Source organism: Astyanax mexicanus, chromosome 6, assembly GCF_023375975.1.
Source record: "Astyanax mexicanus isolate ESR-SI-001 chromosome 6, AstMex3_surface, whole genome shotgun sequence".
Lineage (NCBI taxonomy): Eukaryota > Metazoa > Chordata > Actinopteri > Characiformes > Acestrorhamphidae > Astyanax > Astyanax mexicanus.
The window spans coordinates 14,990,698-15,010,254 of record NC_064413.1 but is presented as its reverse complement, the minus strand read 5'-3'; the positions used below and the strand labels follow the sequence as shown (position 1 = coordinate 15,010,254).

At 38.0% G+C, this 19,557-nt stretch overlaps 1 protein-coding gene across 3 annotated transcripts; it reads left to right on the top strand.

The window, feature by feature from the left end:
* Positions 1-579: 579 nt before the first annotated feature.
* On the top strand, positions 580-19,177 carry anks3 (ankyrin repeat and sterile alpha motif domain containing 3). Of its 3 annotated transcripts, none has more exons than XM_022674086.2 (16): positions 580-729; positions 1,787-1,978; positions 3,084-3,282; positions 3,415-3,536; positions 3,644-3,725; positions 3,833-3,950; positions 4,173-4,310; positions 6,706-6,831; positions 7,798-7,910; positions 7,998-8,144; positions 8,252-8,376; positions 8,485-8,626; positions 11,309-11,540; positions 15,296-15,355; positions 16,339-16,433; positions 17,485-19,177. In XM_022674086.2, exons 2-15 carry the CDS (start codon positions 1,803-1,805, stop codon positions 16,422-16,424), a joined length of 1,866 nt encoding a protein of 621 aa, XP_022529807.2. In that variant the 5' UTR covers positions 580-729; positions 1,787-1,802; the 3' UTR covers positions 16,425-16,433; positions 17,485-19,177. The 3 variants fall into 3 exon arrangements, with proteins under 3 accessions (XP_022529807.2, XP_022529806.2, XP_022529805.2); XM_022674085.2 differs by having other exon boundaries at positions 15,293-15,355; positions 17,488-19,177; XM_022674084.2 differs by having other exon boundaries at positions 15,293-15,355.
* The last annotated feature ends 380 nt before the right edge of the window (positions 19,178-19,557 follow it).

The following is a 19,557-nucleotide window of genomic DNA, read 5'->3' as shown; positions in this document are numbered from 1 at the left end:
AATTCAAGCAGTTCAGCTTGGTTTGCTGGCTTGTGATCATCCATATTCCTCTTGATTATATTTCAGAGGTTTTCAATGTGGTAAAATCAAAGAAACTCATCATTTTTAAATGGTCTCTTTTTTCCAGAGCTGTAGATATGCCATGTAATATTATATTAATAGTAAGTAAATAAATAAGGCTTGACATAGTATGAAAATGTAAAATGTAATTATCTAAACAAAAAATGTGGTTTGGTGTCTGAGGGCAACACTAGGACATAGAGGGTTAAATAACTAAATGGTATAGAGTCTGTTGTGGTTACCATGGATACATAAAGTATGGCGGAGTTTTATACAATATAGTGAACTGAAAAAAAAATTATTTTGCTAAAATGAACACGTTAGTTATGCGTCAAGCTCACCCAACACAACAATTCGTTTTATTATTAAAACATAGTTTTATAATGATAAAAACTACCCCTAACTTTTGTAAAGTTTGTCAAACGTAAAGACGGCTACGGCAGTGAGCGCTCATGGGATATGTAGTTCCTTAATTTACGACACGCGCTTCAGATCCATACGAGGGAAGTTGAAAAGACTACAAATCCCTGTCTGTCCTGTGAAAGCTAGCCCGAACAGATGAGAGAACTTGTGTACGAAACGAATTTGTATCCATTCCGTTAGGATACAAATCCATGGAGTTGTTCGTCTCGAAAAACATACAAACAGAAACTTTACCTGCTCGTATAAGTAAGTAACTTAACTACATTTCTTTATTTCTTACTGTAACATTCACTCAGCGAAAGCTTGCTCATAAGAGCCATTTAATATCCGTGTCTGTTGATAACTCTCCCACATTTCCCAGTTCCCCTTATTAAAACATCTTTATCCACAGGGATAGGCTTTTATTTTACAGTTGAACTGGAGCGAATGAATCAGTTAATACATACATTAAGAGTTGGATAACAAATGATAATCTAATGTGATTGTATTGACTAACAGTGCTTTCAAGCGAGAGTAGTGTGTTTAGCTTAATGTTATTAAAAGTTTTAAAAGTCCCTGTGGCAGCATACAGTGGGGCTCTCTCCCGCAGGGAACTCAGTAATCGCGGAATTCGGTGTTCTGTCGAGTTGTGTTACCCGTCGAAATGTGCTTCTCAACGCCAATGCGCATGCGCGGACCCAAATCTATTTTATGTTTGTGTTTTATGATAGTTCTACAAAAGTTTACTTGGGTGCATTTAACAGCCTGAACCTTCTGTCCTTATGTCATTTTTGTCTGAGTGTTACAAATGTGTAAATTGCAGTTAATAATTATAATAATAATGAAAGTAATAATAAGTGAGCAATAAAAATAAAAAACGGAACACTATCCCTATTTACCTCTAACTGTATCCTGATATATTGCTTGGGGATTTTTAAATATTCTACCTAGAGTATTTTTTATAAACATGGTGCTTTGTATAGCATTTTTTTTTTACGATACACTAGGGTAGCACGGTTTAGCAAGGTACCAAAACTCGACACAACACCGGCAGCTAGCTTGCAAGCTGAGTGAACTAGCTAATTAATCAGTATTTAGAGCTTCTCATTATCTTTTTTTTTATATATATACTCAAGAAATTACTGAAAGTGTTCTGTTCTACACCAACTTACTATTAGCTAACATAACCTAGCGGTGTTGTGCAGGTTAGCTAAAAAACTCTCAGCGCTGGTACACAGTGCTATGATTGCTCGGATTCCCTTTCTGCAGAGCAGGACTCGCAGTAAGTTTCTGTAATAAAAGGCTCGTTGTTGTGTTGGGTCAGGTTCGCTGGCTGGAGGATGTCTGAGCTGAGCGATGAAGCCAGCGAGTCAGAGCAGCTTGGGGCAAGTCTGTCTGTGTGGTTCGGCCACAGCGGGAGCGCCCTGATCCGGCCGGAGGAGCTCGGAGTGCCGTTGGACCTCCACACCGCCTGCTCCATCGGACAGTACGACGTGGTGGTGGAGTGTATTCAGAGGTACATGATACTGTCTGTCTATATCGGCCTGAGCTGCTCAGTCTAATCAATTCTGAGTTGGTCATAATTGTTCCAACCATTTCAACAATAATACGCTTTAAGGAAACCTAGAGGTGGGTAACCCCCACCTCAACTTTAAAATATGAAGTGATCTGGTTTTTTTATTACAATAAGATAAAAAAAAAAACAATTTGGATCAATATTTTAATACTGGATCTGAGCTATTATGGGATAAGAATGGTGATAAAAAAATAAGCCGGTAGTCAGTACTAAGAGTTTTAAAGTTTTGCTCTTTACTTCAAGAACAGTAGCTAATTAACAATTTAACTTAGTCAGTAGTTAATACTGATAATGAGATTTGCTCCCTATCCTAAAAAGTGTGATTAACGTTACTAAGTTAGTATGAGATTAAGTTTTAGTCATTAATCTAAGAATGACAGTTACTGAGTTTGTCAGTATCAAGTGATTTTTGCTAAATTTTCATCACCATTTTTTTCGCCATTTTGTTTTTCATGCGTAAAGTCCCATGGCAGATCATTATAAAACATACTAAAATAATACGTAACATTAAATTAGCATTTAATTTTATTTGGACTTTGCTAACTAAACGATTGATTAAGATATGGTTTAAAAATCTAAATTATTTTATTATTTGCATTTATTATGTAAGCATTTTACACAGGGCTGGTATGTTTATGGTTACAGAGCAATATATTTTACCTATTAATGTAAAAATGTCTTATAGTTTAGTTACTCTTTAAGTTTATGTTTAAGTAGCTTAGAATCTCCTGAAAATAACCTCTGGCATGTGTGAGCGTCTTCTGTAATTTTTTTTTGTAATTTTTTAGGTGAACAGTATTAACAGCATCTAATACTGACTGATGTTCATTACAGGAAGCTTTTAAGTCTATTCAAGTTATTTATTTATTCATTCATTTGCTCCTCAGCTTAAATGTATTTGAAATGTACAGTTTAAAATACTTTGATGATTAATGCAATTAAATGTAATTAATTTAATCAGAGAGGACGTAATTAATTAGATCATTTTTTGCAATCGTTTGACAGCACTAATACATATATATATATATATATATTTTTTTTTTAGAAGGGATGTAGATGTGGATGGGAAGAACCTTGGTGGATGGACTCCACTGATGTATGCAGCGTACATTGGTCATGACAACATCGCTAACCTTCTCCTGGAGTCTGGTGTTAGTGTTAATGCTAGCACTGCTAAAGGTCTAACACCGCTAATGCTGGCCGCTAGCTGCGGCAATGAGAGCATCGCTTACTTCCTTCTTCAGGTACAGGATATTAATTGGTTGATTAATGAAATAATTAAAATACAAGTTTGCTGATTAGATTATTAATCACACTGGATTATTCACAAGTGTTCCTGAGTTTGTATATTCTTGCATCTGATTGGCTATAAAAAGCAAGGAGCAGAGCTTGAGGGGAAGGATGGGCGAGGCTGGACAGCCCTTCTGCACAGTACAAGCAACAGACATCAACAGATGGTGAAATTTCTCTTGGATAACAACGCAAATGCAAATATCAAGTAAGATGCCAGCACACTTCCACACATCACACATGTATGAATACCCGCACACATTTTAAGTTGTTCGACAGACGTTTAGCTTGACCTTTTGGCCATTGGTTTTTCAGAGAGCCAGTGTTTGGATTTACTCCACTGATGGAGGCTGCAGCATCAGGCCATGAAATCATTGTCCAGTATTTGCTTGATCATGTGAGTGTGTGTATGTGCATGAGTGTGTATCTGTGACTTATTGTGTGTCAGCAGCTGTTCATGTGTTGTGTCATCTCAATGTGGGTGTGTATGTGTGTGATTTGCAGGGAGCTCGAGTTGAGGAGAGGAATTCTAAGGGTGAGACGGCGAGAGTGTTAGCCATGACGTACGGCCACACCAAGATCGCGAGTCTCATAGACATGCACTGTATGAGAGCGAAGCAAGGTCAGACACATACGGTGCATAAAGGCAGACACACTCTTATTTATACACACATAATAAAACTCTGACAAGCACAGACAATACCGTTCCACCTCATGTACCACATGTGATGCGAAAGACAATAAAGTCTTCTTGAATCCTTGAATCTTTGAGACCTCATATCTGTCATAGCTGTCATATTTGAGGATGTAGCTCTGTTTCTCTCCCTCTCCTTCTGGTGATTAGGTATGTATGAGGAGTTGAGCTCATCAGAGGAGGACAGCGCAGCTCCTAGACTGAGATCGACACGTAGCAGAACCAGAGGGCCCAGCATACACGATGGACCACAGGCCATAGCCCGTTTTAGAGTGGGACCCAAACATGGTATGTACCTACACACACACATAGTCACTTCATAAGTCTACTAAGAGTAGATAATCAATTTGCCACTATGTTAAAAAATCACAAACGTTCACTCATTTGGTATTACTATGTTTGGATGATCCATTATAGGTGCCTCAGAGATACTTAACATTCAAATGTATGTCTATTAAATGCAACTGAACTCTAAGGTGAAAGTAAATGATTCAGTATTGAATGTAACCCTAAATCCAACTCCAACTAACCTGAAATCTAATCTTTACATTTTGAGGTTATGTTGTGAGTTAGATTTAGGGTTTAAGTTAAGGTTTGGGTTAGGGTTAGGTTTTATGGTTAATTCATAATTTAATTCATAATTTAGGATCAGGGTTAAGAATCATTAACATTCAACTAATAGCACTTTTCCACCGATGTGGAACCGGCACCGTTCTGGTTTGCGGACCTAATTTTGAACCGGTTTGCCACATTTCCACGAACAAAAGTAGGTTCTGGAGCCAGGAACATTTGTTCGCAGTGGGAACCGAAAAATACAATGTTCTTTAGCATGAACTATGACAACATCTGTGGGTGTCTGTGGGTCTGTTTGTACAGGAGCAACACTCTCTGTTTATGACGTATGATATGATATTTTCACGGTTCCACTAAAACTGGTAGAAACGCAGGCTGGTTCACTGAAATGCACCTTGATTCTCATAATCCATAAGGAACTGGTTCAAGAACCAGAATTCCTTTGGTGGAAAAGTGCTATAAGAGTAAATTTGCCTTTAATAGACATTCAGATAATGTTAGATAGGCATTTATAAAGACCATCCAAAAAAGTGTTACCGCTCAGTTTTTTAAGAGCCATTCAGTAGGTTCTGACTAATGTTCTGTAATTCCTTTTGTAATATTTTTACTGGATGATAGATTGTCTCAGAAATAATGACAATAAAATATCTAACTAGCATAATGAACATGTAATAGGATTATAATACACTTACATCATGTAACAGATACATTTTTAAAAAAATGTTTTCGTAATCGTAAAACTTTATATATGTTGGTTTGTTATCAATGTATTCGTTGTTGTGCAACTGTGTATTATATTGGTTTGTATGGAAATAAACACAATGAATTATATAAAAGTTAGCATACATTGTACAGTAAGTCAACTTACATATTTATAAAGAGTGTTGTGGACAGGGTTTTCTAATAGCATGATCAGTCTGATTGTATCCACCTTGTATCCATCTGGTTGCCAGCAGACTTTTGGTTTAACTGTTAAACTAGTGTTTCTCAGTCTTAACAGTCATACTACCACCTATTGTCATGATCACCAGGAATTAAGCTTCTAATACCAGATCTAAAGCTGCAGGTTCAATGAATCAGCCTAACCACAGGGGTTGCACAGGTGGTTTTGGGAAACACATGTGAAACTTAACAATGCTTTGTACTATGCAAGTTACTAACGTGTTTAGCTTACTAGTTCCAAATTCAGTTTTAGAAAACACTTGCATCACAACTGCTTAGAGCAGACTGTGTAAGTTGCTATTGTACTTAGCAACTTTGCTTTTGGAAAACAGACCTTTGCTCCACATTCTGCATTTTTAGATTCAAAACAGCTCTTGAAGTAATCAACACTGAGCTTATGATGGAAAAGTTTAAGTTTATTGACATTATACCAATACTATAAATGTATTATATCAATACCAATGCTATAAAGTAATAGATTTTAAACTATTATTCTGTTGCAGAGACTAAAGCTAGTGCAAATACCTAAACGTGAGCAGGATTAATAATAGCTAAGCCTGGGTCAATAGTGAGTGTATTTACATGCAATTTGACATTAATCCGAATAAGGCATTTACATAAACTTGAGTAATCAGATAATGGGCAAATTTTAGATTTATATGAATCGGGCAATATTTAGATTTTTGCTTTATGAACAGCTATTAAATTTGTATAATAAAACATCTTTTTGATCACTGATAGCTGCAATAGGAACATATATCAGCTAAAAGATGAAAACCTGTCTAAGGTGAACTGTAAGTCAGGCTTTAGGTTAGACTTTCTTTTTTTTGTTCTCATCCACACCAAATTTCACATCCTTACAGGACTGCATAAAAGAGTGTAGTCTAGACATACAAGGACATAAAACATCTCCTCCAGTGAAGTTTAGTCTAACCAATGTTTAGAGAAACGACAGAGCTGAATTAAAATGATCCCAAAAGGTAAACACGTTTTATAATCCCTTTGAAGCGTCTGTTCCGAAAGGAGAGCATCCTGAGCTTTGATTTAGTAGAGTGTTATCATAATCTCATAGGCTGTATGATGTAAAAAGTAAATAAGCAAAACAAAAAAACTTCTGTGTTTGATGTGGGATAACATAACACTCTTTTGGTCTGTTCTGATTTTGTAGACTTTCCGTTGGCTCCGCCTGGATATGTGACCTTTCGTGATGTGGGAGATCAGAATGAAGGCATCTGCAACCGTGATGTCACATCTCCTATCAATGAACTGGATGGGCAAAGCAACAGTAGTCGAGGTTTGTCTCTCTCAAGCTACTTTTATACAGGCATGATAATCCAGAATGTTCCAGACCTGCAATATAATAAACCTGATATAAAAAAAACGACCAAATTCTTCTTTAATTATGTGTAGTGCTGTAAATCAGTGTATAGAATTGTCCCTGGTGTGTTTGGAGCATTGAAATCCCTAGAGTAGGCAGTAAAGGAGGTAATCCAGGACCAGGACTGGAATGAGGATTTAAAGGTACATTTAACTAAAGGTGAAACAGAGCTGCAATTACTGACTATTTTAGTAGTCGACTAATCTGATGATTATTTTTTCGATTACTCGATTAGTCATGATTGTTTTTTGTCATGCTCTCTATTTGTACCTCCTACTGGGGAGGCTCTCCATCCAATGCATCTTTTACTGCACATTGACTGATAAACATTTAGGGCCCTAGACCAATTGTGCAGCGCATTTGAAAAGTTTGATGTAGATATATAAGTATATTATAGAAAACATTCACACAGGCTGGATGTTATTTTTAGGAGATTGTAGGATACTTATATGTCTTCAATTGAGATGTAATATTAACAAAATACATTGTTTGTATTTGTGTTCACTGTATCCGTGTTTTCCTCTACCACACCGCTGCAAGTCCTGCCCACACTGAAACCTCACTGGCCAACTAAGCATAAGGAGAGGCCAGTCAGGATGTTGTATTTTTTAATATGTGCATATCTTCCTCACTTTTTCAGACGCATGCTCTTCCTCTCTCGATCTTTCACTCACTCCATCACTCATTAATGACGCGTCGACAGTTAAATTCCGCACGACAATGTTTTATAGTCAACGTTGTTGATTAACGTTGATTAATCGTTGCAACCCTTATGTGTGAACAATTGTTTTTTGGGAACATTACTGTTTTTTCAGCACCTGTTCATACTTGTATAAATGTAATAATAAGTGTGTGTGTGTGTGTGTGTGTGTGTTTGTGTAGATGAGCTATTCTTCGATAATGACATGCCCACAATACGGAGCAGCAGCAGCAGTAGTGAAGGTTTGCCACGCCTCCTAGGTCTTAGTAGGGAGGGGTCGCTGGAGAGCAATGAGGTAAATGAGAAAAGCCAATACCAACTATTGTCAAAATCAAACATAGAGATACACAAATCCCATCATTTATCTTTCCTTCTCTCTCAGGATTCTGACCAGGCCAAACGGAGCTGCCCCCGACGGCCCAACAAACTTCATCACTCTAAGGGCAAAAGTCGTCATAGCAACAGTGACTCTACTCCACCCAGCAACCCAGGGGACTGTGGAATACCACCCCCCTACACCGGTCCCAAGGTATTCACACTAGTGTGGTTTCAAGAGATCCTGTAGCAGATGTAGAAAATGTGCTTATATCCAAACTCTGCTTTGTGTGTGTGTGTATGTGTGTGTGTTGGTGGCAGGACCTGGCAGAGTTCCTGGAGCAGATAGGTTGTAGCAAGTACGTTCCGCTGCTGGAGGAGCAGGATATTGACCTGCGAATATTTCTGACTCTGACCGAGAATGACCTCAAAGAAGTAGGCATCACGTAAGTCACACTGTGTGTCTTGTCACAGTTGACCTTTTCTCTCTCACCACACACACACACACACACACACTCACACACACTCACTTCATCTGTCTGATATCTCCCTAGACTGTTTGGTCCCAAGAGGAAGATGACTTCTGCAATAGCACGTTGGCATAGTAATGCCCGGCCACCATGCGATGCATTAGAGCAGGTGTATGCTGACAAACTGGAGGCTGAGATGCAGGAGATGGCCATTCAGCTCCATAAGGTATTGCTTTATTACAATGTAACTACATAAAATGGCATTAACTTCCTTTTAGCACCAGAAAGCAGGGTTGTAACTGCTGCTTGGGTCCTGTGAATTAAATTATATGTTTTAATCCCTATTCAAATAGGATTAGTTTTACCTGGGGAAGGAATGGCAAAGTATTTATTACAGAAATTTCTCAGTAATTTGACTTTTATCTTTTGCAAAACGAGTTATAAAAATAACCTCGAGTTATGTTAATCTTTTTTTTTTTTTTTTTTTTTTTTTAAGAGTATGCAGACACACAAGGAAGTATTTAGTTTTATAGTGAATGGCACATATACCTCAGTTCACTCTAGTGTGTGTCAAATCTCAGGTTTTATATGACATACAAACCTCAAATCCAGAAAGCTAGCCAAATGTTGCACGCTAAACGCTGTACGTGCAGCACTTACTGCCCATGCAACTCCCCTTACTGCACAGACATTAACACTGTACCACACATCCCATTGAAAACACTGTGCTTGAAAGCATAGCAGCGACTTTTCCACATTCAGTGTTAAAAGCAGCTTAATACTGCACATGCTGGTCTGGAACACAAAACCTTCTTACTGTATCAATCAGAGGAGACAGCCTGCTTGCATGGGTTGTTGGGGCGCATTTTGGTGCGTTTAGGTCTTTAACTGTGTGAAAACAAACCAAGGGAGAAAACCCTTTAAGTTAACAAGTTAATCAACTGATTTGGAACGCAGAAACCAACCAAAGGTGTAAAAATGCCCTTAGTCGTTGTCTATCATAGGCTGTAGCCTACATACAGTGGTGTAAAAGTGTTCGCCTTCTTCATTATTTCTTATACTCTTATATGTTTGTCACTTTTAAATGTTTCAGATCATCATAAGACTAATTTTAAATATTAGTCAAGGACAACCACAAAATTCTGTTTATAAAAAAAGATTTTCATTACTAAGGTAGAAAAAAAATCCAAACCTACATGACCCTGTGTAAAAAAGTGTTTGCCCAACCCCCTTAAAACATAACTGTGGTTTATCACACCTGTGTTAAATTTCTCTAGCCACACCCAGGCCTGATTACTACCACACCTATTAGCTAAACTAAAGCTAAACATCATGCAAATATCCCAAGCAATTCAGGAACAAATGAAAAAGAAAATAATTGAGATCTATGGAAGAGGTGAAGGATGAGGATGACGAGCATGCAGATGAGCTTTCCTGAGACAGTTCCTGACAGTTTGTGCAGAAACACTTTTGGTAATGCAAACCGATTGTTACAGCAGTTGTCCGGGTGGCTGGTCTCAGATGATCTCCTTCCCGCAGTCAGCATGCCAATTGCACGCTCCCTCAAAACTTGCAACATCTGTGGTTTTGTGCTTTGTGAGAAAACTGCACATTTTAGAGTGGTTCTTTATTGTGTAATAATCACTGTTGTGTCTAACCAGCATCTTAATATGCCACACCTATGGTTGGTGGATGGTTCATGTTAGCAAAGGTGAAGTGTTCACTAACACAGATTTACACTCAACTTTTAAGCAAAGAGAACATTAAGGCTTTTCTCAATTTTGTCAGAAAACATCTTGATTAACCCCAGGACTTTTGGGTAAATATTCTTTGGACCGACGAGACAAAAGTTAAACTTTTTGAAAGCTGTGTGTCCCATTACATCTGGCATAAAAGGAGCCCCACTTAAGAAAATGAACATCATACCTACAGTAAAATATGGTGGTGGTGGTAGTGTGATGGTCAAAGTCTTTGCAGTGGCCTAGACAAAGTCCTGACCTGAATCCTATTGAGCTGCTAAGGCATTACCTTAAAAATGTGGTTCATGCCTGAAAACCCAGAATTACAACAATTCTGTAAAGAAGAATGGGTCAAAATTCTTTAACAGTGCTGTGAAAGACTCATTGCAAGTTGTCATAAAGCTTGATTACAGTTGTTGCTGCTAAGTATTTTGGTAAACCAGGGTGATATTAGCTAGCGGTTTGTCCCATATAGCTTGTTTTAACACTGTAAAAACGCAGGCTACAGGCAGATAATATCATCTCTGTCCAATGAAAAACACTTATCATCAAAACAGCAACTTTACAGAAGAGAGAAAAAACCTTGTGAACTTTCAATGGAAGTCAATGTAAAAAAATATATATATTTAAGGCCATTTTGAAGAGTTTCTATTGGTCCGTTCATTAAGAAATGTTGGCACTGTGTAAACTAAAAATCGACAAAAATGGAGATACGTGTTTTTCATAGGACACCGACAATATTCACCTCTGATTGTCGAAAGAGCTAGAACTAAACTGAATCTCCTGTATAATGCTGTGCTTCAGCAGAGTGGCTTTACTGCTCCTTACAACCTGACTGGTAAAATTCATACATAAGGCACACTGATGATTTTTGGAAAAATTAAAGGATTTAAAGTTAGCCTTATAGTGCGGAAAATACCGAATTAGTGTGTGCATAAAGTATAGCTAATCAGGCAGTGAGTATTGAGTCATATATAAAAATACATTATTCCACCTCCACATGTAAAATTTTGTTTGAATAGGGTTTTAGAAATAAAATATTATTTAGAACAGTGTTGCCAAGAATTATTCCGAAATTTTTCACAGTTAAAACTCCATATTATCAAGACAGCCAAACAAGCAGCATTAGCTATTTACTTACATTTGTGTTTGTGTGTGTGTGTGTGTAGCGCTGTGTGGAGGTGGAGTCCCTGCAAGGCCAAGTCTCTCAGGAGAAAGAACTGCGCACTGTGATGGAGGGATGTCTGATGGAGGAGAAGATGGCTTGGAGGAGAGTGCAAGCAGAACTGCGGGAGAGTGTTCAACAAATCCAGACTCTGATTTCCACACTACACACACTCCAAAACTCAAGCTCACAGTTTACACAGCATGTCCACAGTGACGCTGGGATGATGGCTAAAGGTGCGTATGCTGGATGACTGTGTAGTGTATATAAATACACTCACAATCCACTTATATTATACAATGTCAAAAGTAATGGGGTAGCAGTATGTAAAATGAACACAAAGTCTTATCCCAGCTGACAGCTTGGGAACGCCCACAGCTTTATAAGTTATGAAGTATTATCTTGTGAGTGCAGCTAAACACTGTATGGTTTGCTTATGGCATGGAAATGTGAACTACCAGAACTACTATAGATAGTGGGTGCCAGATGAATGGGACATTCCATTTTAGAAATCATGTGGGCATTTAACATTTCTTAATCCACAGAGACGCATGTACTGGAAATACGTCATAAAAGGCATTACCACCCACAGTGGACAGTGCAGTGGGTGAACAATTTTGGGATTGTTATTGCCCAGTTAGTTGCCTATGTGAACAGACAATTGACTTATATACTCATATTGAAATAATACCCACAGTCAATGCCAAAGACCCCCCACACACACATCCCACATAGGACACAATACAAATTCTTTCTACAGTGAAGAGCAGCTCAGACAAATGACTTCTGATGTAAGGGGAAGTTATAATTAACAAATGCCAAAAATCAATGCAGACCTGCATTTTGACCTCCTAGTATGCTTGTTTGATTCCATGTTCTAAAGCAGGGTTTCTCAACCGGGGGGCCGCGGACCACCAGGGGGCCGCAAAGCACCCTCTAGGGGTCCGCATGCTCATCCTCAGAGGGAGACAGTAGTGAGCACTTTAAATCAGGAGTCTCAAACTCAAAACGATATTTTGTGGGCCGCTACTTGAAATCTAATTGTTAGTGCGGCGCGCCAGCAAGAAAGATGCATCCTCTCCCCGTCCACCAGCACAGCGCATCCTATTCATTTAAATAGAGAGAGCCGCTGCATGAGTGCAGCCCCGCCCTCCGGCAAAAAGTTCAGCTGTGTGTGTGAGAGGCATTCATAAGAGCCTCTTACACACAGAACAGCTGAAATTGGATTAATAGAACTATGAGTGAGGTTGATTTAAAAAAACAAAACAAAAAAAACTTATGATTGACTACACCTGTTGCTTCATTTAAATTAAAAAAACGTCACGGATACGCCCACAAGGATACGCCCACACACGGCGAGCCGAGTCATCAGGTGTTCTGTCAAATTATGCTACCCTGTTAAATCGCGCTACTCTTATGTGTATATTTAACCGTAAAATACAAAAGAAGCACAATATTAGAGCTTCTTTCCAGTAAGAAGTTCATGTACTATATTTGGAAAGCCTAAATCCCAGTTTAGGGTAAAGTTATGGTAGCAATAGTTTATTATACTCTGTTTTTAGATATTTTATTATTATAATTATTAGTAGTAGTAGTATTAGGGGGGCCTTGACGCTTTCAAGTTGTAAACAGGTGGGCCTTAAGGTAGAAAAGATTGAGAACCCCTGTTCTAAAGTATGCATATAGTTTAATCTTGCATTTCCCTGACGTTGTCCCAAATGTGTCTGTGTGAGTGTGTTTGTGTCTGTTTGCACTGTTATGCTGTTTATTGGGGCTGATTTATGTTTGGTTAGCACAAATGTTAATGTTAATATCCACCCTTCATTTTTCTCCAAACTGTCAAAACTGCGTTGCTGTGCTAAATAAAGACTCTCAGTCTCACTGTTGCATGCACGCACAGCTGATCTGGTAAGAATAAGCAGCTCCACTTAATTTCCTCCATTAAAGCTCCCTGTTAAACTTAGTTACTCAGCACATTATATTATAATATTCTCATTTAAAAGCATTAAAACTGCCCTGAGATATTCTAATACAGTAAAAAACACTATGGCATAACACTTTATTCATAGGCAGATCGAACATAGATCAGCCACAGCATTAAAACCAACTCCATATATACATTATTACAATGCTCAGCCATAATATTATAATCACTATAATCACAATCTTGTTTCTGCTTTCCTTGTAGCTGGTTTTAATATTACCCTAACAACATTAAATGCTGTATTGTTGTATTAATTATTAGATTAATTAAAATAATTATTAAAATATTTTTTTTGTGTAAAAATGTAAAATAGCCTATAAAATAGCAGGATTAATTATGGATCATTTCAGATAGAAAAAGATGCATTAATCATCAAGTAGGATGTCCTACCGGAAGACAGAAAAGCTTAAGATTGGCTGCTTCTTACATCAGCAGTAGTAAAAGCAATAGTGTTATACAGTCCATGTACTTTATATCTCATTAAATCATTTTTATACACACAGTACTTAACTGTCCTGTACTGTACATCTTCTAACTGTGGATAGGGCTGCCGCAAACAATTATTTTTATAGTTGAAATTACCGATTATTTTTTATGATTAGTCGACTAATCGGATCATACGTTAATTGAATATAAACATACAGCTTATCGCACTAGAATGCAGCTGCTATTATATAACCATCCTTAGATTTCAGCTATATGCTAACTAAAAATAAAATAAAATAAAAATAATTAAAATCATAGTTCATTAAACCTTTAATGAAATATGCAGCTTGTTGCAACAAATAATTATTTAACTGTTTAGCATAAACAACTGTGTAAAATAAGGATAAGGCACTGGCTTCTCACTGACTCAAATATAACAAAAGTGCATTTTGTGCTCAGTGCTCACAACTGCATTCAACTTACTACACTCTGATTATACAATCCCAAACTGCACAAGGCTCTTGTTCATAGCCAGGAAAGCATTTCTACACGTCTTGGAGTAGCCATGATACCAGAGCCTGTCTGTATAACGTCCTGGGATGTCGTCCACTGCCTATCCCGGTTTCCACTACTGTGCATGTGCGTCAAGGACAGAAAGGCAGCCGCAGCAGTTTGGAGAGAAACAAAAAACAAGAAAAAAAAAACCAAACTATTAAATTAGTCGTAGACTATTTTAATAGTCGACATAATCGTGACTAGTCGACTAATCATGGCATCCCTAACTGTAGATATGTTTTCAGTGTGTTTTTGTTAGAAATTCGGCGTTCAGGAATCAGGAGACAGTTTCAGAGTTGACTTGAGTTTATTCTCATGTAGACAGAAAATCAGACACGGGCACAGCTTAGTTGGTCGCTGCTCTCTCTCTCTTTTCAGTAGGACCTTACATACAGTAGAAACTGCTTTGTTCACTGCAGGGGGTACAGGAGAAGGAAGGATATGAGTTTAGGGAGGGGTATGTGGGGGGTATCATCATCATTGGGGTCGTCAGATGGTCGTCACCTTGGTTGGGATTTCAAATTATCATATAAATGACTTATCAACTCTCTGCAGAGACGAATGACCACCAATTCTGAACAGGTGATTAAGGGTTGCAATCTTATTATTGTAAGAGGGAAAGGGGGTTAGGTGACTATATTAGCATAGCAAAAGAGCATTCTACACAAGACAGTAAAAAAATGTAAAAAGCTGAAGTTACCAAGGAGCAGTGATGGTTGCTCAAGGGCCCAACAGTATTGGCCCACCAAACCCAGGTATTGAACCTCCAACCTTGTCATCAATGACCTTGGACAACAGGACAATTGGAAAATTCTAACCATAATGAAGGGGGACATATTTTATTTTAGTCATAAAGGACTAGTAAATGATTATCAAACATATATGTTGTAAACTAGTAAGCTCCACATTCTTAGTTTTAATTGTGACAGCTGTGAGATGATTCCAAGGTCTGATATCTGAGGTATATAAAATGCAGATAATACACTATTCTTCCCTAACTTGCTTTATCTTTGTCTTATCCAGTAGATGATGCCGCAGCGTGCTCCGAGATGCTCTCTAACATGGAGTGCTGTGAAAAGAAACTAGGTAAAAAAAAAAAAAACAGTATGCTCAAGTATCCAATCACATGTATCAGACACCAGCTCTCAGAGTTTACAATTCCATCTCATTAAACGCGCCTGCCTCATCAAATCATCAGCTGATTCTAAAGACCTTTTAATAGTTGATTAGTTGTTCAAGAGGGAAAAACAGATCTCTGCAGAGTTCGTCTTCAGAGGGCCTGCAGAACCCTTTAAGATTTATTTAATTTCTTTTCAATGTCATAAAAAAAAAATGCCAAAGTTGGGAGCCGGCACTGCCAGCAGTCTAATGCGCTGCCACTATGAGCAGGAGGTCGCAGGTTCGAATCCTGTTCATGTAGCTCTGCCATCAGCTGCCGGCGCTCAGAGGGAGCACAATTGTTCCTGCTCCCTGAGGGTGGGTAGATGGCGCTCTCTCCCCATCACACTTAAAGGTGGCGTCGGGCGGCACGAGGCGTCTGTGAGCGGATGTATCGGAACCAAGCCTCTGTGCTTTCCTCCGAGCGCGCTAGCTGCTCAGGCAATGATTCATCAGCAGCAGCTCGAAAAAAGGGGTGACTGACTTCACACGTGTCGGAGGAGGCGTGTGCTCGTCCGCATCCTCCTAGGGTCGCAAGCGCCACTGGTGACGGAAGTGCCCAAAGGGGTGGGACAATTGGATAACCAAATTGGGAGAAAAAAATGTGACAAACCCCAGTTTTGCATAGGACCCTGTTTTCAGTACAAAAAAAGTAACTTTTTGTTTCAAAAGTCAGTGAATGTAATATTGGTGTGTGCTTTTTTTGCTTTTGTAATTTTGTGAAAGAAGTCCGCATTTTTTTTTATAATGGTGTTGGTAAATATTGGAGAAGTTAGTTTGCATGTAAAAAAGCATTAAAATAAAGTGGACGATGTTAAAGTCCTAAAAAATTATTGCACCAATTTTCATATACTGTGTGACATGTCAACGTAATTATTGTGACAGACCTATACCTGCGTGTGTGTTTTTAGCTGACGGCCTGAAAGCCTTATGCCAGAATCTACAGCATCTCGTCACTCCAGAGAAGAGTTCCAGCAGCTGGCAAGAGGAATCCTAGTACCTGCATGTGAGTCTCACTTATACACAAATACCCACCTGATGAATGTGCACACCTTCAGCAAACAGTACAGGTGCAAAATGCTCAAACCAGTGAAGACCACAATATACAGTGGCATCCAAATTTTTGGAACCCCTGGTAAAAAATGTCTGTTACTATGAATAGTTAAGTAAGCAAAAGATATTTGAAGTAATATTTATTTTTTATTTGCATCACATTTCTAAATAACAAGCAAACAAATAGGCCAAATAACATTTCACAATTGCAGGACAATGTTTTGTTTCTTTTTGCCAGCATCTGTTTTGTAAGGATCAATTATTTACATTTTTAAATTGTTAATTGGCAGCAGTTCTAGGGGCAAGGTAAAGGGATTCAGTGTAATTTAAAATTAGCATGCCCTGGCCTTTTACTAATAATTATTGTAAAAAAAACAACACACATAGCTTTAATAAGCTTATAAAATAGGCACTAAACCAAATCATTTTTTTCCCTTAATAGCTGAAATGTGTTCCTTTCACATAATGTAATATCAGTCCTGCTTAAAATGTTCATAAACCTTTATTAACCTTTATTATGATAATTTCTGCCTCTGCAGTGCCCTCTCAGGTTCAGCTGTGCTATAGGCGTGGGGGATAGATCATAATATAAAAAATCAATCAATAATACCACACTGCTTAGCCCAATTAGCTCTCCCTCCTGTCCAGCCCCTAAACCCATACATCACCCAGTGTCCCTCCCAAACTACTCCTTCATTTTTTAGCATTATTAAAGGAGGTCAACTAAAATATGGGAGCTTAGTTATTTTGTTAGAACTAATCAATCTTTTGGGATGCCCAAAAGTTTGCACAGTGCCTTTTACTTTATTTTACTCTAAAACTAAACAGCACAATAGTAAACTAATCTTGCATAAAATGAAGAAAAGTATGTTTTATTAGTACATCCTCACAGTGCATCTTAAAAGTAACGATAAACAGCAACAACAAATGTCTGCATGCTTCTGTAATAAAGAAGTTATGAACTGACCTTTATGCCAATTGTTTCCACTTTATTTTTTTCAAAGCAGCTACTTCAGAGTTTTATGGACGGAGGGTGAAAACAACACCCTGAACACAAAGTACGCAGAGAACAGCCTGAGCTGGCCGGAGGAACACAGAAAGGGAATAAAAGAAGAAGTGCAGAAGAGCAGAAAGCAGTGTTGGATGAAGGGAAAGAGAGTAAAAAGGCTAGAGTAAGCGAAACATCCTTTTTTAGAGAGGGCAGAAAAATGACAAGCAGGTGGAGGGGCAAGGCCTCTCCCAAACCTGTGCTCTGATCACGTGGGACTGAGTGCATTACAGGAAAGCAGACCAAACCAATACAAGACAATCTTATCTCAGAAAAGTGGAGTCAGGGGTTGCTGTAACTGTTCATGAATTGCTCATGTGTGTTCACACTGGAATAAGATGTCAAGTGGACTGCATCGTATGCACACGTACACGTTCCAGTACTGTGCACTGCTTGCTGTACAATCAGTCAAAGCTCTGAGAATCTGCTGTCAGTCTTGTAAAAACAGCTTGCCATTTAAAATGTTGCATTTTTAGTGTGTTTACATGCATTAAAAAAGTTGTGCATAGTCAGTAATTGTATTTCTAAGTTCATGTATACAGATTTCTCACTGTGCAAAAACAGACCTTGGCACCAGAAGTAAGAAGCGAGCAATGCCCACAAGACGAAGGATCGCAATATTATTAATCTGTTAGCTAATGTATGTTCATATTGCAGCTCAATGTGTTTGTGGAAACTTTGGGTTTTACATGATGTTTTCATCACATCTTATTATTTGTTTATTGGCTGGTTGCAAAGCAAAAATCCCATTATTTTTCGCTTCTTCATATATGATTCCACAAATTCATGGAAATGCAGTGATCGGATTGCTGTTCTGCTCCAGGTTGTGTGTTTGTTGGTGATGGTCTACTCTGAAGACGGAAGACCTGAAGCACCAAACACACACACACGCTGCTACTTCAGTGTCAGCTCTGTGTTGTGAATAATCCCTCACCTACATGATATCTGATATCTAATATCTGACATAATGGATGGGGTTGTCTGATAAATTGTGCATGACAGCAGATGGGCTACAGTCTGCAACTGTACACCTGTATAGTGCAACAGTAGGCTGGGGGGAGCTCAAGTGTGGCAAGTGTGTTTGTGAATTGTTGCTAAGCAAATTCAGAGATCCAATCTCTATATGGATGTCCATTAAATTAATCTTGCTTTACATTTTCTCCTATGAAATTTACTTTAAATTTGATTGAAATTAGATTGTTCTTTCTAATTGTATTCCCTTAGCAAGCTCACACAGCTGGACCAGGTTTGCTTTTCTCTGTAATGCCTGGATGTTAAGCAGTGTTAAGCTTGTGTTAAACTAAGTTATGCTCATCTCTAGTACCAGACAAATGTTGATGCTGAATCTGTAGATTTGACACAGTTATGAATTTTGCATTTAGAAATAATGTTTTTTTGTTGTGTTTTTTTTAACCTGCCTCGGGATGAGGGTCATTTTAAACCCATTCCAAAACGATTCTTCCCATGAACTAAAAAGGGTATGTTGGTTTTCATTTAGGTAATTTGGACACCAAAGGACTGTAGTCTTTACTAGATTAAAATAGACCAGTTGTTGATGTTTTATTTTTTTTTTTACGATAAATTCTGACTTAATCCAGTTTCTTTGCAGTTCACTGAATGTTCTGAGTAATAAAGTATTACTTTTCTGATTTGTTTTGTATGTTTTTTCCCCTCTAATTTCTGGAAAACCGATCAAGGCCAAAAACATTTATTTGTGTTATTTTTAAAGTATTTTAATACCTTTTAATGAGGTAGATTACATGCCAGAATCATGTAAATTTTACTAGATTATTTTGACTAAAATGTTAATTAAGAAATACATTATAACGTTTTTATCGCACCAGATAAGGTGTACTATCAAAAAATGTCTATTTTCTGGTCTATTTTCATATATGTACTGGATTATAAGGCACATAATGCAACACTAGTAAGGTGTTGCCATGTTTTCCTTCTAATTCAGCAGATCTCACTGCTTGGTGGTGGTGGGTAACTATATAAAGCTAAGCTAAGTAAACAAAACTGTAATTCT